The sequence below is a fragment of the Eptesicus fuscus genome, chromosome 20 (assembly GCF_027574615.1).
Source record: "Eptesicus fuscus isolate TK198812 chromosome 20, DD_ASM_mEF_20220401, whole genome shotgun sequence".
Lineage (NCBI taxonomy): Eukaryota > Metazoa > Chordata > Mammalia > Chiroptera > Vespertilionidae > Eptesicus > Eptesicus fuscus.
The window spans coordinates 19,181,946-19,206,473 of record NC_072492.1 but is presented as its reverse complement, the minus strand read 5'-3'; the positions used below and the strand labels follow the sequence as shown (position 1 = coordinate 19,206,473).

Below are 24,528 nucleotides of genomic sequence, written 5' to 3'. Positions count from 1 at the left end.
CTAGCTGTGGGGCGGGGCAGCGCAAGCCTCCCCCAATCGGAAACCAGCGAGGGGGCGGGACCACGGCAGCGATTGTGGCCAATCGCGAGCGACACCACAGTCGCAAAGGCGGGAGAAATCTGGCGAGCGGTGAGTGGGGTTCACGAGGGGTTTAGAGTGCAAACCCTGCAGTCCTTAAATACTAATCTGGGTGACAACGGGCAGCTCTTTTAATCTGAAAAAAAATTGAGATGTTTACCAAAATGAGGTCATTCATGTAAAGAACTTCCGTTCACATGTCACCTATCGCCATTATTGTTTATTATCTCTATCCTAGAGCTCCTCTTCCAGGCACCCTCTCAAGCCTCAAACCTGGAGGTGGCGAGCTAGTAGGTACGCAGTACCTTTTTAGCTATCTGGCTCATTCGGTACTTATTTAAAATTTTTGATTGATTGATTTTTAGAGAGAGCAGGGAGAGCGGAGAGAAACATCAATTTGTTGTTCCACTTATGCATTTATTGGTTGATTTAAAAAATAAAAGATCTTTGATTTTTAGAAAGAGAAAGGAAGAGGGAGGGAGATAGAAACATGGATGTGAGAGCGAAACATCCACCGGCTCTCTCCTGCAGCCCCCTTCTGGGGAATCTAGGCGGCATTCCAAGCATGTGCCTTGACGGATAGGACAACGCTCGACCAAGTGAGCCACACCGGCCAGGGCTGGTTGACTCATATATGTGTCCTGACCGCCACAACCTTGGCGTATTAGGAGGATGCTTTAACCAACTGAGCTACCCCTCCAGGGCACTCATTCAATTTGTTTGTTTGCGTTTGTTTCGTTTTGTTTTTTAATATTTTTTATTTCCGAGAGGAAGGGAGAGGGAGAGAGGGATAGAAACATCAATGATGAGAAAGAATCATTGATTGGCTGCCTCCTGCACACCCCCTACTGGGGATCGAGCCTGCAACCCAGGCATGTGCCCTTGGCTAGAATCCAATCGAACCTGGGACCCTTCAGTCTGCAGGCTGACCCTATCTACTGAGCCAAACCAGCTAGGGCTCATTCAGTATTTTATTTCTTTATTTTTAAATTTACTTTAATTCACTTCTCACTTATAAAAGTTTGACTTCACTTACAATTCACCAGCACAAAATCTGTATTCTGATCACTTGGGTTCAAATCCTGGCCTTCACCTCTTCTTCACCTGAGTGAACTTGAGAAATTAACCCCTCTGTGCCTGTTTTCTTGTTAAAATTGAGATATATATATAATAGGGATAGCTCTGGCATGTGTGTCTCAGTGGTTAGAGCGTCTGTCTGAGCTCTGAAGGGTTGTGGCTTCAGTTCTGGTCAAGGGCACCTACCTGGGTTGCAGGTTCCATCCCCACCCCAGAGCAAGGCGGGGGAGGGGGGGAGGTTGTGTGTATGGAAGGCAACCAATCAATGTTGCCACAAACTCTCCCACATCCACATTTCTCTCTCTCTGCCCTTCCCTCTCTCCCTTCCACTCTCTCTTAAAAAAAATCAATGGAAAAAATATCCTCAGGTGAGGATCAACCAAAATTAAATAAAATAGAGATTGTGATAGTATCTACTTTATATAGAGTTGTATGTTGTAGTAAATGAGTTAATAAACATAAAATGATTACAATAGGGCCTGGCAGGAACACATAGAAAGTACTATATAAATATTAGTTGTTTGTTTTTGTTTTTTGTTAATCCTCACCTGAGGATTTTTTTCCAATGATATTTTTTGAGAGAGAGTGGAAGGGAAGGAGGGAAAGGGAGAGAAACATGTGAGAGACACATTAGTTGCCTCCCTCACACACCCCTCCCTTGGAGGCAGAGATCGAACCTGCAACCCAGGTAGCTGCCCTTGACTGGGAACTGAACCCACAGCCCTTTATTGCTCAGACTGATGCTCTAACCACTGACACACACACAGGCCAGGGTAATAATTGTAGCTATTTTTGTTAATAAAAGGTCAGGTTACACTGGGCCTACATTCCTATACTGCAAGGGTATATGTAGCATTGGTTGTGCACTTTACCCATAGTATGGCCTCCCCAGTTCACACAGAACATATCCAGCAGCTTCTTTCATTTTTATCTGCTCAGATAGGCCTAGGTGTTGGAACTACCCCCACATCCCAGCCAAGTGGTCAAAGTGCATCATGAGAACTCACAGGTCTGCCCTTGCCCAGACCCTCAAATTGGTCCCCTCTGTGCCCCCATTTATCCCAAATGGGAGTAGACAATAGCCGTTGGCAACCTCCTAGATACCATTCTGTCTGGCATTCCCAAACCTTGGGGTTTTCCCTTGTTGGGCAGGAGCCCAGGTGCTCATCCTCCAGTGGCTCCCCTAGCAAAATGTGTCAAGCCCTGGCAGGGTTCAACACAGCTGAGAAGTGAGAGACTCCCATCCCTTCCTGTTCGTTTGGGGCCTTGCACAAAAGCTGCCTTGAGGAATTGCTCAGGTCCTGCTACAGCTGTAGCCTAGTGCTTCTGATATGGAAGTTCCTGAAAGACTTGCAGCACTCCATACTGCCATGCTCTAGCCTTGGAGAGCACCAGGCAAGAGCCTGAGATGGGAATGGTGGCTAGGTGTGCCTCTCCCCCATAAACTTAAAACCCAGTGAATCAAAACCCATCCTCCCCACCTCCACAGTCAGAGGGCCCACAGACCGAGTCAGCAGAGATCAGAAACTGAGAGGTGGGGATTTGATGTGTAAAACAGACAGACAAAGTAGCATGTTATGCTATCATTTATTTGCTATGTGGTATGTACCCAAAGCATAAGTCAGGTCTGGTGTCCTACCCTCTGATCCCAGGAGAAGGGGCAGGCAAGGAGAGCCCAAGGAGAAGCTACTCCATCAAGGGGAGACCCGGGCATCCTGCTTTGACTTCTAGCAAGCTCTCCTGCCCTCAGCCATGAGGGGCTCCCTATCTTCCCATCTAATGGTCCCAGGTGCAGCAATGGGAGAGGGAAGGGGAGGAGAAAAAAAGGAAGATGACTCAGTGCTGGATGGAGGCATCTTTGCTCTGCAAAGCTATTTGGCCCTGGCTATAACTACAGGCAAAATTGGGTGGCTGAGCCAAGCGCTGTGGAATGGAGTACTCAGTAGGCATGGTTTGCAATGTAGAGGGACTGGGCTGCCGCTCCTCCATCGTCTCCAGTGCCTTCATACTTGCCCTGGGCTGCAAGCCCATTCACCTGCAAAAGTGAGAGGAGGTAAGGAGTAAGCTGACTGAGCCAGCCCACAGGTGCCAAAGGCTGTAGTCTCTGGGTGCTACCCCCTGCCTAGCTACACACCACTACCCCCAAACCAACCACCACCCCTAGCTCCCAACCTCAGCCCGCTTGATGAACTCCTCAGTGGCAGCCCCGGCATTGTCCCGTTGCCCTCGCCAGGCATTGAGTGCAGAGGCCTGCAGGGCACGCCCATAGGAGAAGGTGAGGGCCCAGGGCCGCGGAAGCGGGCAGCGGTTGATAGCATTGAGGTTGAGCGAGGCCTCCTCTTCACTCTGACCCCCAGACAGGAAGGTCACTCCTAGAGAGAAAAAGAGAAGACAAACTGATTAGTCACTCCCTGTTTTTCCAGGGTAAGGGACCCCTGAAGGCCACAAGAAGAACCCGAGGATCGGTCTAAGGATAGGAGTCAGTTAGGAAGCAGGGTGGTACCTGGGACAGCTGGAGGCACAGTGCGGCGCAGGGCAGTGACAGTTGCCATGGCAACCTCCTCTGGGCTATACTTGATAGGACAGGCATGGCCAGGGGTCACCATGTTGGGCTTCAGCAGGGTCCCTTCCAGGTACACATGATGGTCACTCAGAGCCTTATACACAGCAGCCAGGACCTAAGGATCAGAGGAGGTTTACTAAGGTCTGATCCCTGCCACTTAATTGCTCTATGCTCTCTGTCTAGAGGTGGGTGGGCATGACTGTGAGGGTCAGTACAGGCTCAGACTCACAGGTCTGTTCTAGGATTAAAAATATAAAAGTGCTTGGGAAAAGTGCCTGCATCTGAACCAGGAACTGGGAACAAGCTCCCTGTCCGGCTGTCCCTGTGGTGTGTGTCTGTGCCCAGGTGTGGACTCACCTTCTCAGTGACATACTGGCAACGTTTGAGGTCATGGTCTCCATCAGGCAGGATTTCAGGTTCCACAATAGGCACAATGCCATTCTGCAGGTAAGAGAAGAGTAACTTGGCAGGAATGGGATGGGAGAAAGTTCTCTCTCCACCAGGCATAGGGCACCCATCTGAACCCCTCACACATGCATACACACACCTGCTGGCAGATGCTGGCATAGCGGGCCAGCACATTGGCATTCTCCAGAATGGCAAGTGCTGAGGGCGTGCGTTCACTGATTTTCAGCACACAGCGCCACTTGGCAAAGTCGGCGCCATCCTTCTTATACTGGGCACAGCGTTCTGAGAGCCCATCCAGCCCTGTGGGCATAGTACTGGTCTCATCACTCTGCCCCTTTTTGCCAACATCAATCACCCACCAACCCTGTGGTCCTAAAGCCCACCCATCCTGTACCTTGAGTGGTAGTTTCTCCATCAGTCCCGGCTAGAGGCACTACACCTTTGTCAACCTGAAGGGAAAACAAAGGCAGAAGGCTGAACCCAGGCAGGATTCCCCTTGATACCCTTCACATACACACACACACACACATCTATTTCCATGCTCAATCCCCCAGGGCTAGTGGCTGCACCTTGATGCCAACGACGATGCCTTTATCCTGGATGGTACGGACGAAGGGGACACCATTATCATCTTTCTGGTAAAGTGTCTCATGAAAGAAGATGACACCTCCAATGCACTTCTTCACTCGGTCATCGGCGCTGAACAGGACCTGGCGGTACAAACGGCGGTTCTCCTCTGTGTTCTCCACCCCGATTTGGCTCAGCCGCTTAGCCATGCTGCCTGGGGGCAAACAAAGAGGGGTGACAAGGTCATTCCCTGGCCACCTCTACCCTAACCAACCACAGGCCCCCACCTACCTACAGACTCATCTGCAGCCAGGATGCCTTTGCCTGGGGCCACAATCCGGAGGGCAATGTCAGACAACTCCTTTTTCTGCTCAGCAGAAAGGGCTGGATATGAATGGGGCATGGTGACAGCTCTGTGGAATGGAGACAAGATATAAAAGCTGGACCCCACCCACTATCTCCTCTGCTTCCTTTCCTGGTCATATGGGCCAAATGGCCCTCCCCACTGCTCCCCAGTAAGCACGGGGCTGGGAACAGAGTAGCAGTCCTTGGCATGGGTCCTGCGCATCAAAGTGGCACCAATTTATCTGACAGCTAACAGGCTTAGGGACCCAGTTCCCACATCTCCTTTTGTCTCTGATGGGCACCCTTCCCAGCCCAAGAGAAAGCTGTAGGGTGGGGGTGGGGAGTTAAGTAGCCCTCAAGCTACAGGTCTTCTTATGAAACTACTGCCCAAATGAAAATGCCAGTCCTTCTTTCGTTGAATTTGGCCCCTTCTTCAGGTAGGTATAAGCCCTGATGTTTCCAACTTCCCTTTTCTCATCCTCAGCAGGTCCCTAGGGAGAGTGCACTTACTTCCAAGCCGTCACAATGAGGCAAAAGGACACATCACCCTTCTTTCCCGGGCTTGTGGAGGAAAAGGTTGGGAGGAGGGGGGCAGGTAGGGAGTGGGAATGGCAGGCTTCTCTAACCTGATGTTTTCCATACCCCAAACCTGATGTCTCTGCAGTTAGGAGATGGGAGCAGAGGGTTGAGATGGAAAGGAATGAGTAATGAGGCTGAGAAAGGGAGGGAGAGATGCAGGAGGAGAAGGCAGGAGATTTGTTGGGTGGTGATAGTGAGACAGGCTAACTAGTTAGGAGGAAGGACCTAGATCAGAGGAACAGAGAAAGCAAAAGAACTGTAGAGGGAACTTAGCCGAGGAGAGGGAGCAGATGAGATTTAAATGGTCTTGGTGGAAGAGGCTGACCGCAAGAAAAAACCCCAGTAGGCAGATTTGGGACTGGAAAAGCTGAGGTTCCAGCATGAGCGCTGAGAGGAAGGGGTGTTGTGGGAGGTCTGAATCATGGGGTTTAGAGTGGACAGAAAAGGAGATTGATGGAAGGAGAGAGCTGAGATGGCACATCCAAGGGCACAGGGAGCAGGGCAAAGATGGAAGGGGAAGAGTCAGGAAGAGGAAGCTGAGACGCTGAGCAGTTCCCACCTCACCCGGGCCTCACCTGTGAGCAGCGAGTTAAGTGGCGGCAGCAAGGAACAGCCTGGGTTCAGGTCTGAAACAGCTGTGGCTTCAGCCCTGGCTCCTGTAAATGAGGCTGAGGATGCCGCAGAGCTACGTGACTCCCCGGGAGGCGGGGCCATCACCTCCCCACCCGGGCCACGCCCCTCACTAGGACTGGTGTCCTGGCAAGGCCACGCCCACCGAGGCGGGGCAACGAGGTGGAGTGACTACCCTGCCAAGAACTGGAGGCTGTTGTGGACTGTCCCCCTCCCACCTCGTGGAGCCCTGCCACCAGGGCCCCAGAGGCAGGAAATGGCCTTGCCCTCATTTCTGTCACAATTGCCTTTACCATGTGCTGGGCACTGTACTGGATGTTGGGGACGAAGCCTGGTCTAATGAAGGAGAGTCACCTAAACAGTCACAACAGGTAGCAGGGCAGAGGCACCAACAAAGTGTGGGAGTCCAGGGCCGAGTTTCTCTGTCCTCACCCCCTTATTCACCAGGGCCTACTGGAGAATGAAGCCTTGTCTATCCCCACCCCCCAAAAGCTGTGAGCCAGGGAACAAGCAGTCCAGTCAGTGCCCAGCATATTTAGGGAAGCCAGAGAAGGGAGGAGGGGCAGCCGATTTTGGCCCGGGGTGCAGCAGAAGGGGTGAGTGGAGGGTGCCCGGGCAGGAGTGCCAAGCTGCTTCTCTCCTGACTTTATCCACCCACTCTCACCCAAGAAACAAGATTCAGTGAGCTTGCAGGAATACATTAAATACACTTTATTTAAATAACATTAAACCTAACTGGCTCTATGCCAATTGGTCCTGGTGTTGGGGTAGGGGAATACTGCAGGTAAAGAGAAGTAAAACAGACTCCAGCTTTTAGTTTCTTAGCTCAGAAATTCCAACAATTCCTGTAGCTCCTTGCAACCCCTCACAACCTCTGGGATGGACAGCAGAGTCTGTGAAGAGACAGAAAAGTCAGTTCAGAGTCATAGCCCCAGGAAGCACCCACTGAGTTAGAGGGGAGAAAACAAAAGCCACAGAGAAGCCTGCAACATTGCATTAGTTCAACTCCCTCCCTCTACCTCATAAATACGCTGAACAATGTCATCTAGTTTCTTTAACTCCTTGTCAGAGCGCCGAAGATTCTCCTCCAGAATGTTTCTCTGGAAAGCAAATAAGTTGCATAAGTCCTATGCTTAAAAGAACAGCATAGCTAGTGGGGCAAGGAAAATATGGCAGGGCTCTTGCTAGGTGTAGTGAGAAATAGACCCCCAATGGCATGGGAATTCTTACATGGCTCTGGAACTTGACCATGAGTTTTTCCTTCTCATTTTTCATCTCCAGGAACATCACCCTCAGTTTGTCCACCTATAGAAATGGCCACATCAGTAGGGGCACAGCCTAGGGTTTCCACCAGCTGCCCAACTCCTCTGTTAACTCTAAGTCACCTCCTGGGAGAGCCACACTTTCTCCTGGATCCAGTTAGTGGCCATGGGCTGACAGTTGGGGTCCAGCTGGCCTGCCAGGGTCTCTTGGAGCACCTTAGTCTCTGTCTCCGCACGCCGAAGTGAGCGGGTAAGCTGGGTCACCTCCTCTCTAAGGCTCTGGGGATGAGAATGGAGAGGTATATAGTAGCCCTCAAAGGTCCTCTCCATCATTCCTATCCCATGCTGTGAAGAAGGTAGACCAGGGGATCCAATTCCCACATTTGGGATCCTGGCTACCATGGCACAGAAGGCAGAGGGCCGGGCATCATGATGAACGTACTATGAGCTCGCCACTCTTGTCTATCTGCTCTAAAATCTTCTCGTTCTGCTGCTGTATCACTTCCTGGAGCTCCTTTTCATTCTGTGAAGGGAAGGGAGGTAAGAAGGCGCTGAGAGAGCTGGCTTCTTTGTAGCCCTTGCCAGGAGATGGGATTTAGTGCCTGACCCATGCTCAGCCCAGGTTGCTACCAATTGATAACACTTTTCTTCCTCTAGGGCTGAGTCAGCCAAGGCACATCTCAGTGTTGAGAGAGCTCTGCTAGAGTTCCTGACTTCTAGGTCGGCCTAGGAGATGGGTCAGCCCATAGCTAATTCCCAAACATGTGAAATGTCTGACCCCAGGAAGGGCAAAACTAGGGCAGTGGTTGGAAAATCCCCACCACCCAGATTCCCAGAGAGACAGTGGTTCCCAGTGGACCAGTACAGCTGCCCCAGTTCTTTATCGCCCCACTTCTAAGCCCCTCCTTCACCTTGTAGCGCAAGCACAAGGCCTGGTTCAGCTTCTCTATATCCGCTTCCTTTGCCTTCTGGGCTTCCTGATGCTGTTCTTCTTGGGCCTGTAGCCTAGCCTGTATATCACAACTAGGGGAGAGAAGAATTCAGTATTATTCCTGTCCTCTTGAGGGCTAGCTGGGTCTTGATGTAAGGGGCTGACCTCTCTCACCAAGACTGCACTCCACTCACATCTTTCGCTGCAGAGTCCTGACAGCTTCTTCTTTAGACTCTTGCAGCAGGGAACACAGGCTCTGAAGCTCTAGAATCATAGTATTCATTTCTTCCAGGCTCTTCTCCATGCCTGGGATCTCTGGAAGAGAAAGTCCTAGATAGAGGAAGAGCCCTTTAGCTCTGAAAGGAAGGAATGTGTAGCCATTATTTCCGCAACTCTCATCCATGTTCCCCACCCATAGGATTTGGTGTCCAGAACATCACAGGTCCCAAAAGACAGAAGTAAAATGAGCCCAAGTAGAATTGAGGTTTTTAGAGCAAAGCACTTTTCACTGCTTTAGTCTTTATCATCACTACTTGATCTAGAAATGAGGCAGGATCCCTGGAGCCCATCCTAACCTGTAGGCTGAGGGGAAACCACTGATGCAACTCGGGTGAAAGCACTCTTGTCACTTCCAAGCAAGGCCACAGGAGCTGATTCTGGCTCTAAAACAAAAAACAACCATGGTATAGGGCCCCTCTGGTGATCCAGTCAAGAATCTGCCGCAGTAGAAGCCAGGGAGAGGTCTGTTGGTGGGCATCTTTTTTTTTTTTTTTTTTTTAATATATTTTATTGATTTTTTACAGAGAGGAAGAGAGAGGGATAGAGAGTCAGAAACATCGATGAGAGAGAAACATCGATCAGCTGCCCCTTGCACACCCTCCACTGGGGATGTGCCCGCAACCAAGGTACATGCCCTTGACCGGAATCGAACCCGGGACCCTTGAGTCCGCAGGCTGACGCTCTATCCACTGAGCCAAACCGGTTTCGGCTGTTGGTGGGCATATTTAACAGCTGAAGATATCAGCAGAGTCATAATTTTCCCACCCCTAAATTCCAGGGCCTTTAACCTTTGTCTGCCATTGCTGTCAAGATGCTTCCCAAGAAGGTGCTGTCGGTGGACGGAGCGTGTTCCTGGGCAGAAGCACAGGCTGTGCTTTTCAGGAGGGTCTCTGGCTCAGCCTAAAGGCAAATTACAACAAAACATCAGCTGCTTTTCAGGGTAGTGATTTCCCTGGACCATAGCCTCACACATTCACTTACATACTGTCTATGGCTGCTCTTGAACTACAAAGGCAAAGTTAAGTAGTTAAGGCAGAGACCACATGGCTGGCAAAGCTTAAAATACTTATTACATTTCACTTTATAGGAAAAGTTTGCCAACTCCAGTTCTGGAGAGTGTCACCATCTTTCCAACCATCTAGACATCATCATCCCCTCTTCCACCTTACTCCTACATCAAATTGGTCACAAGGTTCTATTACTTCTACTTCCTAAGTAAGTATTGGATTCATCCAAACCACCCCTCCTCTCTACCCTGTCTATATCTGCCATTAGTTCAGTCCTTCAAATCTGGCATCCTGCCTACTTTTGCAGCCTTGTCTCCTTGTCATTCTCACCCCCAAAACTCCTATACTCCAATTATAAAAAGCTACTTCCAAGTCCCCAAACTTGCCACATTCCATGCGAGTAGTGCCTTGCCTTGTTTACCTGCAGTCCCAGCACCTCACCCAAATCTTGTTACAAGGTAGACACCACAAAAAAGTATGCATAGTGCCTCTGTGACTTTCATATACTGTTCCCTCTGCCTGGTGGGCCTTCCTATATACACACCCTTGACAAACTTCTAAGCTTTAACTACCTAAGGGTCACCTGCTTTGAGAAGACATCCTAACTCTCAAAGTTAGAACTAATGCTCCTTTCTCTGTGCTCCCACAGTGATCATCCATGCAGATCTCTATCATGATCACTGCCTGTCTTCCCTGCAAGACTATGGATTCTTTTGCATTTCCTGCATTCAGTACACAGTAGGAAAGAGGGTCAGATCATAAGCACCTTCAGAGTTCAAGATTTTGGTTGTACCTTTAGCTGCTGAATAAGCTAGTTAGCTCTTATTCTGAAAGATGTTAACCATTTATAGTTTAGAGTACACTGCAGGGAAGCCAAAGAAGCAAGACTAAATTTCTGCTTTCTTTAAACACAATCTAGTTGAAGAGACCAGACATCCAAGGAAAATTAATATAAGTGCAAGAGATCACTGAGTCTATGTGAAGTGGGAACATTTCAAAGAAGAAGGTGAACTAGAGCAGCGGTCACCAACCTTTCGGACCTCACGGACCACCAGTGGCCTGCGGACCACCGGTTGGCGACCGGTGAACTAGAGAGTATTTTAATCGGAAAGTAAAAGGTATTTCCAGTTTGAAGGCAGAGAAGATGAATATGGTAACAGCCCAAGTCTAGGTGTGAATGGAGATGGGACATGTGTGTAGTGTACAGGATGTCTAGGCTAATTGGAATAAAAGGTTCATAACAAGGAGGTAGGAGACACATAAATAAAAGTTTGAGTGACAGGTCTAAGAGGTCCTATAGCCAAATGAAAGTCACTGAAAGCCACAGAGATGGAACAAGAGTAGTGTTTTAGGAAAATCATTCTATACCATAAAGATACAACTGGAAAATCTCAGTAAGCTAGGAATAGAGGGGAACTTCCTCAACTTGATAAAGAATATCTACATGCCCTAGCCGGTTTGGCTCAGTGGATAGTGTTAGCCTGCAGACTGAAGGGTCCCAGATTCTGGTCAAGGACACATGCCTGATTTGTGGGCTCAATCCCCAGTAGGGGACATGCAGGAGGCAGGCAATCAATGATTCTCTCTCATCATTGATGTTCCTATCTCTCTCTCCCTCTCCCTTCTTCTCTGAAATAAATATATACACTGAGTGGCCAGATTATTATGATCTCTGAAGACATAATAATCTGGCCACTCAGTGTACTTCTCTTGAGTACCTCATTTATTTGATATCAAAGATACTATAAATCGTACACTTGATCAGTTTTCCCCTTTGCACTGGCTGATAGAAAGCTCAGGGCAAATAGGAGGTTGATCTCCAGCAAAAGTCTAGAATACTTTTGGTACCTATTTGAGATACAAATACACTAAGTGGCCAGATTATTATGCATTCAGAGATCATAATAATCTGGCCACTCAATGTGTGTATGTGTGTGTGTGTGTGTGTGTGTGTGTGTGTGTGTGTGTGTATTGATATATTAGAGGCCCGGTGCGTGAATTCGTGCATGGTGGGGTCCGGCCAGCCTGGCCAGGGAGAGGGGACATGGGCGGTTGGCCGGCCTGCCTGCTGGTCGAACTCCTGGTTGAGGGGACAATTTGCATATTAGCCTTTTATTATACAGGATATACACTGAGTGGCCACATTATTATGCATTCAGAGATCATAATAATCTGGCCACTCAGTTTATACACACACACACACACACGAATATCTACAGCTCAGCCGGTGTGGCTCAGTGGTTGAGCATTGACCCATGAACCAAGAAGTCACCAGCTCAATTCCCAGTCAGGGCACATGCTCGGGTTACAGGTTTGATCCCCAGTAGGGGGCGTGCAGGAGGCAGCCAATCTATGTTTCTCTCACATCAATGTTTCTATCTCTCTATCTCTCTCCCTCCTCTCTCTCTCAAAACAATAAAAACATTAAAAAAAAAAAAAACTATCTACAAAAAACCTACAGCTAGCATCATACTTAATGGTAAGAAACTCGAAGCTTTCCCTTTAAGATCAGGTACAAAGCAAGGATGTCCCCTCTCACTCCTTTTCAACATCGTAGAGAAAGTTCTAACTAATGCAGTAAGACAGGAAAAGGAAACAAGAGCTATGCAGATTGGGAAAGAAGAAATGAAACCATCTTTATTCAAAGATATGATTGGAAGGGAAGAGAAGGAACCCCCAGATGCTACCTTGTCCTTTAGTTTTGTGTGTAGGAAGCAAGTCAGGCTCTGTAGTTGCTCAGTCAGCACCCTTAGCTCTTGGGAACACTGGCGTGTCTTCTCCAGGTCTTTCTCCTGGATCTCTGCTACGGTGCTAGCCAGTTTAGCCCTGAAATAAGGAAGGAACAGAGAGACCATGTGACCTTCTCTGAACACCTCTCCCAAATCCCACATAGAACTGCATTCAAAGAGGGAAACAAAAGGCTCTTGGACAATTCCATCCTTGGAGACTTAAGCTTCTAGAAGGGTTTCTGGGAAAGATCAGCAATTACAGGAAAAGCACAAAAAGGTAGAGATCTTACTTCAGGTTCTCCACAGTGTCCTTGAGGTCCTCACACTGCAGGCTGCGCTCCCGGAGCACTTCCAGTGTGCTTTTCAACTGACACTCAACCTGGCCCAGCTCCAAATGAGCTACCTGGTTCTCCTGGTCTGCAAACTGGGGAGATGGGAGAAGGAAGAAAGGAAAGAAGAAAGAGAAGGGAGAAAATGAATCTAAGTGGGACTTATTAGAGCCCTTGGGACAAAGGCATTTTCTAGTCTCCAGTCTCAAACCTCACCTCAATACCATCAGGTAAGAGTCATACTCCTGCCAGCTCCCCTGCCCCAAGCCATATTCTTTACCTCCAGAGTCTCCTTCAGGTCCTGCACCTCCTTAGCCAGGACAGCATGTTGTTGCTGCAGCTCTGCTTGTATGTGTTTTAGTGTCATCTCTTCCTTTTGCCATCTGCCAGAGACCTTATGTTAGATCCCACTGGCCCTATATCCTGGGCACCTACTGCCACAATAACCTGATAGGAACTCACTGAGTAGCCTGCTTCTCATTGCTCTCAGTAAGCTGGCAGAGCAACTCATCCTTCATGGCCAGGTCCTGGGTACAGTGGGCATGCTGACTCTGTAGCTCTTGTAGCTGACTCTGCATGCTGGCCAGAATCTGTAGCTGATCTCGGAGATCTAAACCAAAAGTATCCTAATCACACCATGTGGTCACCAGGCCAGAACCTCCCCACACTTGTGCTCCAAACAAGTGCTCTAGAGCACTTTCTTGTTCTACTGCCACACCCCAAACCTTAGCAGGGCACAACTGCTTGCATGCATGCACACACACCTGTTGCTAGGCGACTATTTTCCAACTCCAGTTGCTCTATTTGGCCTTTGCAGTCCTCTAACTGGGCAGAGACTTGTTCCAGCTCCCTGGAAACCTAGGAAGAAAAGATTGTTTTCCTCCCACAGTTCTTCCAGAATTGAGTCCCAGGACTTGGTCCAGCTTCTCTTTCTGGACAGAACAGCAAACCATCTTGCTCCTGGGCAGCAACCCTGCAGCAAATAAGGCTGATCCTCAGGAAAAAATAGAAATAGGAGAAAAGTTGTTGAAGAAGGTGCTGAAGGACAAAGGAAATTACTAGACCCAAGGCCATCTTACAGGGAAGAACCAAACCCACAGGGTAGAAAGCCCAGTGCAGGGTAAGAGACTACTCATTAGAAAGGCCTTCTGTGGAGAAGGAGGAAACCAGGCCTAAGCAGTCCCCACTCCTGGTTTGTACCTGCTGCTTTTCCTCAACTGCAGCATCACGTTCCTGTAGGGTCTGCCGGCTCTTGGCTGTGAGTTTCTCTGTGAGTTCTCGAGACCGGCTCAGCAAAGCTGTCCATGTTATATACTACCAGGGGAAGCAAGCAGGTCAGTCAAGCACTCTTGAGGCAAGGTTCCTAACAGGGTTGGCTGGGAATAAAGGAGCGGTATGATGGTCCCAAATACTCACATCCTGTTGCATGGTCATCCAGTCCTGTTGCAAGACTGAGGTAAGACTTGCTGTCTCCTGAGCCATCTCTTCTTGCTCAGTATGAAGACCTACCTATACAAGAAGAAGTGCCTATGGAGGGGCTCCCTTCCTCTGGATACAACAAAGTGGGGGTAAATGACCATGCTCCCGTGAATCAGCCTGGATCTCAATAAAGAAAGTGCACTCAAATTACCAGTTGGGTCTGGGTCTCCTTCAAGAGTCCTCTGAATTCCCCCATGGATGCCAGGTTCTGTTGCAACTGGCTGATGCGTTGACTGGCATGTGCACAGAAAGCCTCTAGCACCGACTCTGCCTGTTTAGGGAAGGGATTGTGAGGATACGGTGAGCAGAGGAGGGAAACAGCACCAAAAGCCATGCTATCTGCCACATAAGTAGCTTAATTCATTATTCTCCAGGGCAGGCAATTCCCAGGCCCCTCATATCTGTCTCAAGTAAATTTGTGTTCCTGCAGGAACCCTGAGGAAAAAACCTTCCACAGCCAAGAACAAAGGCCTGACATCTTACCGCATCCTTGCCTCTGAGGGCCATTTCCTCTCCGTGCTTTGCCTCCTCCCTTTCTGTTTTGAGACTCTGGAGCCTTGCCCTCAATTTCTTCAACACATCAAAACAGCAGGAGACCAAGGTTTCTGTACGCCGAGACTACAAGATAAGAATCAGATGCTGTCTGGTCCTTCTTTTGGCTTTCTGCCCCACCAGAGGCCTGGGCCTTCATTGTCATACTGCTTACCTCCTGACTCACAGTAGTTTTATCTTCTTCTAAGTGCAACAGAGACAGGTAAAGCAAGGATATCAGCTCTTTAGAGACCAGAACCCATGACTGCTGTAGAGGAAAAGATGGTTAGGCTAGATCAAATAAAGTCATTAAGCAGGAAAACCACTAACCCCAATTTCAAGCTCCAATAAGGAGGAGATGTTTTGTTTTTAATATATATTTTGATTGCTTTCAGAGAGGAAGAGGGAGAGAGAGATGGAAAAATCAATGATGAGAGTGAATCATTGATCAGCTGCCTCCTGCATGCACCCACCGGGGATTGAGCCTGCAACCCAGGGATGTGCCCCTGACAGGATTCAAATCCGGGACCCTTCAGTCCGCAGGTTGATGCTCTACCTACTGAGCCAAACCAGCTAGGGCAAGAAGATGTTCTTAACAAAGGTTTGGAGACCTTCCTCCCTTCATACCATGGCTGATTACCACCATTGGCTCCATTCTTGATTTTCACAGGTGACCCAGTGGTGGGATAAGGTCAATCAAAACTTACCATGATATTCCTGGTCTGCTGCAAAGTCTGTCCAATCTCTCGGTTTCCTTGAAGAAGCTCCAGTTTCTTATTTATCTAGGCAGAGAAACAGAGTTGTTCCTTTTTCATAGACAGGATGCACCACCAGTACCTCATTTCCCCTCCTACCCACTGAGATGCAGGAGCCTTTTCTATTAAAAATAGGAGCAAGGTCACAGTTTGATAAAGTCAAGTCAGAAAAATATCCAGATGTAAGTAAAAATTTCCTTTTTATACTAATTTTTATTTCTAATTATAAAGATAGTGTCTTGTAAAATTTTGGAAATACATAAGTGACTAAAATGGAAAAAGAAATCATTATATAATTTCACCACCTAGAGCAGTGATTTTTAACCAATAGTATAGCATCTATTTCAAGAGATTTAGATATATCTCCACACCAGAGATTTTGCTATGGGGATTTGCTATAACTGATGAGTATATTACTTCCCTTAGATGCCAGGGGGAGAAAAAAGTTGTAGACTACTGATTTAGAAAGAAATGACAATATTCAGTAAATTCTAAGATGATTATCTCTTTACATTTTAACACCACTAAAATTGGGATGCATCTTAATATTAATAGTGTCAGATTTTATGGAAGACAAATGCTTCAGAAAAAACACAATTGAGATTACATATATATGTAAATAAATTTGGGGTCCTGCTTTACTTCATTTTATTACATTAATGTGACTTAGCCCTAAATTTATACTTACTCTCCTCATTGAAATAGCCAGAAACTGGGATATTTGCTTTAAGGGGACCTATCAAAGTGAAGTACCACCCATTTTTAATTTCTGCTGATATTTTACCTCATCTCAAAGCCTCTCAGAGGTTATCTGAACTCTGATTTCCTTTCTTTAAAAACCTTGAACTTATGTTAAACTTAATTTCCCATGTTATTAAAAACTCTTCATAAACATACTTTTAAATGACTGAAGAATATCCCATCTTATGGATATACCATTATTTTTTATATTTTTTCATTTTTTTAAGTTACCATATTTATGCAGAATATTTTCCTTAGGATATATCCCTAAGCAGTGAAGTTACCAGTCAAAAAGTTTGAACTGCTTTGAGGGTCTTACTTGAATGTCTTTCAAAAAAAGCTGAGCCAACTTATATCCTACTGACAGCAGGGCAATGCTTACTAGCATTATCTATTTTATTCTTTGCTATTTTGTCAGAAGAAAATTGCATCATTGTTTCATTTCTCTGATCATCAGTAATGATAACCTTCTCAAATATTTATTAACACGTTAAGCGCCCAGCCTGTTTTGTCTTCTGGACGGAAAGTATAGTGTTCGTCACCAGTGACTGACTGGGCGCTTAACGTATTAGTCACTTTTATTTCCTTATTCTCTAAGTGTTCATTATCTTGGGACAGACAAAAATCTTAGTGTGCTATGTAGAGTAGACGCACATGATCTCAAAGGCAGCAGAGCTATGGAAAGACTTAAAAGTTCTGAGAGAAAAGTGAGGAGCATTCATTACTGCTGAAAGGCAGCCATCATCTGGGAAAAAACGACTGCTGGAAGAGCAGTGCTGAGTCACGATGCTATAGCAGTCTGGACTTAAGGGGGCAGGTCTCTTTGAGTTCATCGCTCCTTTCCCCAGCAAAGCATCATCATTCTCTCCTGTGTCGTGCAGTAGGGCACGGAGTACCCCATGAGCCCCGGGCAAGGCGCACACACTGTTCAGAGCTGAGCAGTCAGGCAGGTGATAAGATTAGTGTGAAGGAGGAAGCCAAGCGGCAAGGACATGGCACTGTGATGGGGAATGGCTGAAGGTGCTGTCATTTCCCCCTCTGGTTCCGCTTCAGTGGCCTCCACAGGGCTTTGGAAAGCTTCAGGGGAAGAGGTACAAGGCTGACACAGGGATAGGGAACCAGGTCAAAGACAAGAGGAAAGGATACAAAAATAAGGAAACGCAGGAGAAAAACTGAGCAGCTAAAGAAATGATAAGCCTATGGTTTCCAGGATTTGGGCAAAAGGTGAAGTCATTGTTTGAGGATATTTTCAACCCAGAGGAGATCTTTGGGCATTTGGAGAACATCTCTTATTTTTATTATTTTATTTTAGAGGACTTTTATTAAAGCTGGGGACAGTGAACAAGAAAGGGCTGGGGAAATGAGCCTAGGCTGGTCTTCGGAGGGGGAAGGGGAGGGGACCAGGGGAGGGGAAAAGGGAAGGGGAAGGGGAAGGGGAGGGGGAGGGGGAAGGGGAAGGGGAAGGGGAAGGCAAGCTCCTGGGAGGTTGAGCACACCTGGAGAACATCTCTTTTTAGCAGCAGCTACCTGTTAACCTCACAGCCACAATACTGAGATTCTCAATTCCTTCCCCTGACACCATTCCCTTCCTTCCTCAGCCTGTGTTGTCACAGCTAGAGTCCTCTACAAGTGTTCTTTAAACTTTTTCTTCTCATATCTGTTATAATAATTTTGAAGAATGAGTGCCCTTAAGTTTAAATTGTTATAAAGGCTGTAATTTCCACCATATTATAAATATTGACAATTTGAAATAAAACTATTAAATCACAAAAAAAACAACTATTAAATCACTCCTAAATATATCCAATGGTATAAATACATACACCAGAATGATTTAATACCTATTTTAAACCTTTAAAAATACATGAACAAGCTCTTTTTAAGTCAGAAATTTTACATCATCCCTTTTTCTTCTTTATGTGTATTTTTACTCCTCTCAGAATTTTATGCTATACTTTATCCTATAAAGTCTGTTATTAATCAATATATCTGCAACAACAAAAGTTCATCTAAATTTAAATTACTTTTAAATTCCTCTGACCATAAGCTTTTGTGAAAAAAATTTCCTTTAGATAAATATTTTTAACAGTTGTATACTAATCATGGTATTATAATTTTAATAAAATCACAAACATACCTAGTAAATTTTTTTTTTTTTACTCCTCACCCAAGGATATTTTTTTCCATTGATTTCTACAGAGTGAAAGGGAGGGAGAAGGGGGAGAGAAAGAGAAACATAGATGTGAGAGAGACACATTGGTTGCCTCCTGCACGCACCCCTACCTGGGCTGGGGAACCCTGAAACCTGGCCATGTCCCCTGACCGGGAATTGAACTGTGACCTCCGGTTCATGGGTTGATGCTCAACCACTGAGCAACACTGGCCACGCCACAAATATTTTCTACTAGAGGCCCGGTGCACGAAATTCGTGCACGGAGGGGGGGTGTCCCTCAGCCCAGCCTGTACCCTCTCCAATCTGGGACACCTCGAGGGATGTCTGACTGCCTGTTTAGGCCCGATCCCGGGATCAGGCCTAAACAGGCAGTCGGACATCCCTCTCACAATCCAGGACTGCTGGCTCCCACCTGCTTGCCTGCCTGCCTTCCTGATTGCCCCTAACCGCTTCTGCCTGCCAGCCTGATCACCCCCTAACCACTCTGCTGCCAGCCTGTTTGCCTCCAACTTCTCTCCTCTGCCGGCCTGGTCACCCCTAACTGCCCTCTCCTGCAGGGTTGATCACCTCCAACTGCCCTCCCTTGCAGGCTGGGTGTCTTCCAACTGCCCTCTCCTGCTGGCCATCTTGTGGTGGCCATCTTGTGTCCACATGGGGCAGGATCTTTGACCACATGGGGGCAGCTATATTGTGTGTTGCAGTGATGATCAATCTGTATATTACTCTTTTATTAGATAGGATTATTCAATTGCTATCCCTTGACAATGTAAGGTTCAGGATAGGTAGTAAATATGGTCTTCTTTAGTTATGATAAGTGGGCAAGGGCAATTGAGAAAGGAGAAATAGGAAAGCAAAACAATTAGCAAAATACATTTGGAAGATGAAGATATAGACACCGATTCTTTTAAAGCTATTCTTGTTTATATTCCCTTAGAAAGTCCTGATGAACCCCAGGGGTACAGTGAGTACCTAAAGCTTTAACGAATTTTCTAGATCCACAGCTTTTACATATTCTAAGATACCTCCTTTGCCCTCAGGCAGTTTATCAGTTTAAATTCTGAGAAAGAGGGCCCCCTGGGATCTTCCACACTTTGGAAGGAACCTTCTTACCCCACTGCCACAGGTGTCAGTTGTGTCAGTCTGTGTGCTACTATCACGAACTTCTGGGTGAGGGGTAGTCAGCTGGCTCTTCCAATTCCGCAGCGGGCGAGAGAGAACCTCCAGAATGAGAAGAGAGTTCATCAAGTTATCTTCCAGGTCGTGTCGAGATAAGGCAGTCAGATCTGGAGGGTGGCTGCAGCAGAAAGAGAACGTGAGGAGAAAAAATACAGGGGAAGGGATGGAAGTGGCAGATCCAGGTTAATGAAGCCGAGGAGGCGGCAGGATATTGGGACACTTACTTCCCCCATAGGAGATGCTCCCTCTCAGACGTACTGTCCTTGGTGCCCTCCAGGCCTGTATGGGATGTGTTTGTACTCTTTTCCTGTGGTGGTGCTGGGGGAGTAAACCAAGTCCCCACTGAGCAAGTAGAGAAAGGGGCAGTGCCAGCTGCAGCATCCTGAAGCACAGAGGGAAGGGATAAGCTCTGGCGGAGACTTTCCAGCATGACTGAAGTATTTACACCGTTTTCCAGCCAGGCCAGTGGGGACATCCAAGGCCCTGTGTCAGAGATGGGAATCCTACCAGCATCTTCTCCTGCTGGGCCCGGGGCTGCCTGGGATTCCATTTCTCCTGGATTTGGGGTCAGGCATGTGGACAGAATATCTTGCATATTTGAGACAAGTGTTTGATCTCCCAGTTCAGCCTCCTCAGGGAGTGTGGAAAAGCTCACTTCTCTTTCCTCTATAGCTCTGGGCTCTACAATTTCCTGCCCTGAGTCCACGTGACTGACAGGGAAATCTGCTGGAAAGGCAGTTGAAGGGGGAAGACAGAGCATGGAGGAAGGCAAGATGGCATTACTTTCAGCAGACACTAAGTCCTCAGGCACAGCCTCAGTTTTACTGTCCCTCAGGCTTTCCTTGGAACAGTGTAGCTGTTGCTCAGAACAGGGATTTGGTGGATACACCAACAGATGGGCTGGAGGATCCCGAAATGTAAGTTTCTCAGGCATAGCAGGAACAACTTCTGAAAAGCTGTCTTTCATGCAGGGTTCCACCCCCTTTCTCAGCAGATCTCCTGGCCTCAAAGGCTCATCCAGAGAAAAACTGTTTGTCTCTGCCATGGTATTTAAATGGGCCTCAAGTGTAATGTCTTGCTGCTGCCCTCCTGCAGAGGGTATAAGGACCATGGTTTCAACCACATTGTTTTCCACCGGGTCTACTGCTTCCTCAGATGTTTTGGGAGTAGAGTTGTTTTGGGGAATCAGATATAGGGGCTGCTCATCTGATTCATGTTGACAAGCTTCTAGCCACTTAGAGGGATGGCTGAACTGTTCTGATGGGGAGTCTGTCATCTTAGCATTTTCAAAATCCATTGGAGATGAGTTGTTGCCATCCTCCTGCCAAAGAAAACAAAAGTAGTTGACTAAAGCAATCAATTCCGGTTCTCAACACACAGTGATAGGTGAAAGATACTGTCCAAATTTGGAAAAGAATAGGAGTTCTCATGACTTCTGCTTAGGTAAGATCTTGGCTAAGCCTTGCCTCTCACTACAGAGACCCAACAGCAGGGAAAGAAAAGCTAGGAAGCTATTTTGGATCCTTCCAAGTGAACCCACCTATAGTAAAAACAGGGCTGATAATTTATCTACATCGAAGTTGCCCCACTCCTCTTAAATTCTAACTCCAATTCACTTCTAAGGGAAACAGGTAAGAGGCGGTCCGTAGGCTCAAACTCTGTTAGAATCTAGAGTTGGTCCAAGATTTTTCTCCTTCTCCAACAGAGTTAGAGAGCACTTGGCCCACAGAGATCCATGGACCCTACGGAGAAAGGGCAACATCAACCTGTGCCAGTAACCTAGTCTCCTTGACCACAAGAGCTGAAGGCATCCTGAATACATGGGTTGAATCCATTGAACAGCTGGGATTTGAAGGTCTCTAGTCTGTGTAGCAGAGGAGAATAAAGAGCAGAGAGACTTCCTCCTAGTGCCCTAATAAGGGACTAACAACCTCCCTACTGCTGTTCACAAGGACCACTGCACCTTCTACCACTTGCAGGGTTGCTGCTCCTGAGACTCAATGAACAAGAAAAGGAAAATACACATGTACTTACTAGTAAGTGGACCTAGCAACCAGAGAAAGAACAAATCCTAAGATAACTAGAAAAGGTAGACCCCAACCAAACACAGCTGATGGAAGAAACAGATGACAATTTGAACTCAAAAGAAGAAAAGAGTATACAAAAAGATTCAAGTACAACGCATACACACACACACACACACACACACACACACACATTCTGGCAATAAATATTACTGTTAAACAAGAAATTTCAGTAAAATGAATTGAAAGAGGATGGTCAGAGTTGAGACTGGCATTACTGGCCTGGACAATCAAATGGAAGAAATACCTTAAAGCAAAGATAAAAATACCCCCAATAAATAAATAAATAAATAAATAAGAAGTAAATCTTAGGGAAAAGCTACAAGAATTGGAATATAAACCCAATAGTAGTAAATTTAACATGTGAATAAAACAAATTCCAGGAGAAAAGAGAACACATACAGGTGCATCACTGATTAACAAATACATATTAGAAGAAAATTTCTCTAAAGTAAAGACCTGAGTTTGCATATTGAAATGGCTCATCAAGTTCCAAACAGATTAACAAGAAAAAAATAAAATTCTGAACAACAAAGAAGATAAAACTTTTTGTTTGTTTGTTTGCTGAGCTTCACTTTTCCTCTCTAATTTGCCCTTCCTCTGGAATTAATCTCTCCTACACATGCCCAGCTCTTCCCATGGAACCAATTCATTTAAACCTCCTGATGTATATCCTTCCATATTTTCCTCTACGTTCTTTTTTTTTTTTAATGCAACATTTATTCACTCAGCATATATTTATTTTTTTTAAAAAAAATTTTTTTATTTTATTGATTTTTCACAGAGAGGAAGGGAGAGGGATAGAGAGCTAGAAACATCGATGAGAGAGAGACGTCGATCAGCTGCCTCCTGCACACCCCCCACCACCGGGGGATGTGCCCGCAACCAATGTACATGCCCTTGACCGGAATCGAACCTGGGACCTTCCAGTCCGCAGACCGACGCTCTATCCACTGAGCCAAACCGGTTTCGGCCCTCTACGTTCTTTTAATAATACGCAACATACAAAATTACTTTATTGGTAGATCACAAAATAGTTCTCATTATTTGTAGTAGTTAAGTTATGTTCTATAAAGTCTCTGTGAACATTAATTAGCAAATACTGAACTGCTGCTCCTAGGGGAAACACAGGGTATGTTCCTGAAAATTTTCTAGCAAAAATTTTCATTAACCAATTAACTCCAATCTTATTTTATGTGTTTTTTGTTCTAAAACACCTTATGTAATATATATTGTTGATTCTTTAACACTGAAGTCACAGCCAACAGCACTGATGCCTGAATGAAGCTTAACTAACTCACATAACGCACATCATAGTTTTCTTGCACTTAGGAACACTAGCCAGCCCTTCAGCACTTATGTTTGGGGGCCATTTAAAACTGTGAAATAACCAACAAAAACACAAAATTCGAAAACCATGGCACTAAAATAGATCATGAGAAAGACATTTGTTTACAGTATGACCACTAAAACAAGAAGACAAAATGTCACCTTGTTCAACCTCAGCTGGGGATGTGTGTTTAAGGCGATTCCTATTTTTTTGCTTCTCTGCATGTCCAAAAGTGTTGCAAATATTGATTTTGGGATTACAAATAACTTTTAGTGAGAAGGTGAATTCACAAATACTGAATCCACAAATAATGAGGTTTGATCGTATACATTTCTCTGCATGCTGCTTTTCTCATTTAACAATGTGCAAATCCCTCCATTGTCAACAAAAAGCCCACAAATGTAAAAACCATTGCACTAACTAGTAGGTGTCGAACTAATCCATAAGCTACTATGGTATGCATGAATCATAATTCATTCACAAATGGTCATTTGTTTCCATTTTTGTTTTGCTTCTACAAACAATGCTAACATAAATATCTTTGTACATATAGTATTGCCTCTGTCAGCTGTCTGATCTCTGTATGGGAGTCCATGTTAGAGGAAGACTACTAATCAAAATGATAGTATTTTTCTCTAACTTGGTAAAGATTAAACGGGGGAGGAGGTGATAAAATCTAACAGCTAAATAGAGGTCCAGATTCTCAGTGGATTTTCTTTAAACCACCCTAGAGCACCTCTCTGTTGGCCTGAATAGCTGTAAATAGATGTCACTAAGGTAGAAGACTTCATTATCGTTATTAATTACGTTCCAGCTCTGGCCCTCAGTTCCTCTGAGCTGTCGGCCTCGGCAGAGAGCCCAGTGGAGAAGCTGGCCAGACGAATCTCACCTGCAGCCCCAGTTTGCACAGTGATGGGGTCAGCGAGGAGCATATCCCAGGCCCTTTCGCAGTGCTGGTGAGAGCTTCGGGCTGCAGGTTAAGTTCTCGGAGAGGAGTTCTCACAGGCGGTTCTCCCTAAGAAAAAAGGAGACAGTGTGAGGAAGCCTGGGCTCTCAGCCCGCTTCCCGTCCCTCCCCCCAAGAAGCTCAGGGCTCCTACCCAAGAGGCGCTGAAGCTCCAGGACCGACGGAACACTCCACACGCCCCCGCCCCCGCCCCCGCCCCCACCCCAAGCTGGACCCAGCTGTCTCCCTCCTTGAGGCTCTCGCGCTCACCGGTTGGGTCGATGGCGACAGGCTCAGTTTTTTCACCCGCCACATCTTCAACACAGAACCCAGAACGATCACCTCGCAACCCCAGAGGTGACGGCTAGCTCACCCGTCGTCTTCATTTTAAAACTGCTCCGCGCTTCCGGATTGGCTGCGAAGTCCCAGTGCGTCAGTCTGGCGCGTCCGCTCGGGGCTCCAAACTGGTGGGCGGCGGGCGGGGGCGGGGCCAGCGCAGGCCACGCCTCTCCCGGCCCACGGTTGCGCGC

The 24,528-nt window shown here is 46.7% G+C and overlaps 2 protein-coding genes across 4 annotated transcripts; both read right to left on the bottom strand.

Annotated features, from left to right (window-relative positions):
- Window positions 1–2,741: 2,741 nt before the first annotated feature.
- On the bottom strand, window positions 2,742–6,292 carry ALDOC (aldolase, fructose-bisphosphate C). Its single transcript, XM_008147810.3, has 9 exons — window positions 6,193–6,292; window positions 4,985–5,106; window positions 4,696–4,907; window positions 4,521–4,575; window positions 4,266–4,426; window positions 4,076–4,159; window positions 3,659–3,833; window positions 3,328–3,527; window positions 2,742–3,190 (listed from the first exon to the last, which is right to left on the bottom strand). Exons 2-9 carry the CDS (start codon window positions 5,094–5,096, stop codon window positions 3,095–3,097), a joined length of 1,095 nt encoding a protein of 364 aa, XP_008146032.1. The 5' UTR covers window positions 5,097–5,106; window positions 6,193–6,292; the 3' UTR covers window positions 2,742–3,094.
- Window positions 6,293–6,943: 651 nt separating this feature from the next.
- SPAG5 (sperm associated antigen 5) lies at window positions 6,944–24,313 on the bottom strand. Of its 3 annotated transcripts, none has more exons than XM_028154898.2 (24): window positions 24,269–24,313; window positions 23,943–24,068; window positions 19,864–20,960; window positions 19,574–19,757; window positions 15,502–15,576; window positions 14,970–15,062; window positions 14,747–14,881; window positions 14,415–14,534; window positions 14,201–14,293; window positions 13,985–14,098; window positions 13,549–13,642; window positions 13,247–13,394; window positions 13,065–13,167; window positions 12,746–12,879; window positions 12,414–12,552; window positions 9,508–9,619; window positions 9,016–9,102; window positions 8,635–8,755; window positions 8,421–8,532; window positions 7,952–8,032; window positions 7,633–7,788; window positions 7,478–7,552; window positions 7,267–7,347; window positions 6,944–7,140 (listed from the first exon to the last, which is right to left on the bottom strand). In XM_028154898.2, exons 1-24 carry the CDS (start codon window positions 24,311–24,313, stop codon window positions 7,069–7,071), a joined length of 3,597 nt encoding a protein of 1,198 aa, XP_028010699.2. In that variant the 3' UTR covers window positions 6,944–7,068. The 3 variants fall into 3 exon arrangements, with proteins under 3 accessions (XP_028010699.2, XP_054565198.1, XP_054565197.1); XM_054709223.1 differs by having other exon boundaries at window positions 14,970–15,059; XM_054709222.1 differs by having other exon boundaries at window positions 7,053–7,140; window positions 7,267–7,552.
- Window positions 24,314–24,528: the final 215 nt, after the last annotated feature.

What these genes read in the sequence shown, in the direction of transcription:
- ALDOC (XM_008147810.3), bottom strand. Translation starts at nt 5,096, where the DNA reads ATGCCCCATTCATATCCAGCCCTTTCTGCTGAGCAGAAAAAGGAGTTG. An exon ending in GGCTGCAGATGAGTCTGTAG is followed by an intron (nt 4,908 to 4,984) that starts GTAGGTGGGGGC and finishes GTTTGCCCCCAG; the next exon opens with GCAGCATGGCTAAGCGGCTG. An exon ending in AGTTCATCAAGCGGGCTGAG is followed by an intron (nt 3,191 to 3,327) that starts GTTGGGAGCTAG and finishes TCACTTTTGCAG; the next exon opens with GTGAATGGGCTTGCAGCCCA.
- SPAG5 (XM_054709222.1), bottom strand. Translation starts at nt 24,313, where the DNA reads ATGTGGCGGGTGAAAAAACTGAGCCTGTCGCCATCGACCCAACCG. An exon ending in AAATAGTCGCCTAGCAACAG is followed by an intron (nt 13,395 to 13,548) that starts GTGTGTGTGCAT and finishes CTTTTGGTTTAG; the next exon opens with ATCTCCGAGATCAGCTACAG. An exon ending in AATGAGAAGCAGGCTACTCA is followed by an intron (nt 13,168 to 13,246) that starts GTGAGTTCCTAT and finishes GGTCTCTGGCAG; the next exon opens with ATGGCAAAAGGAAGAGATGA.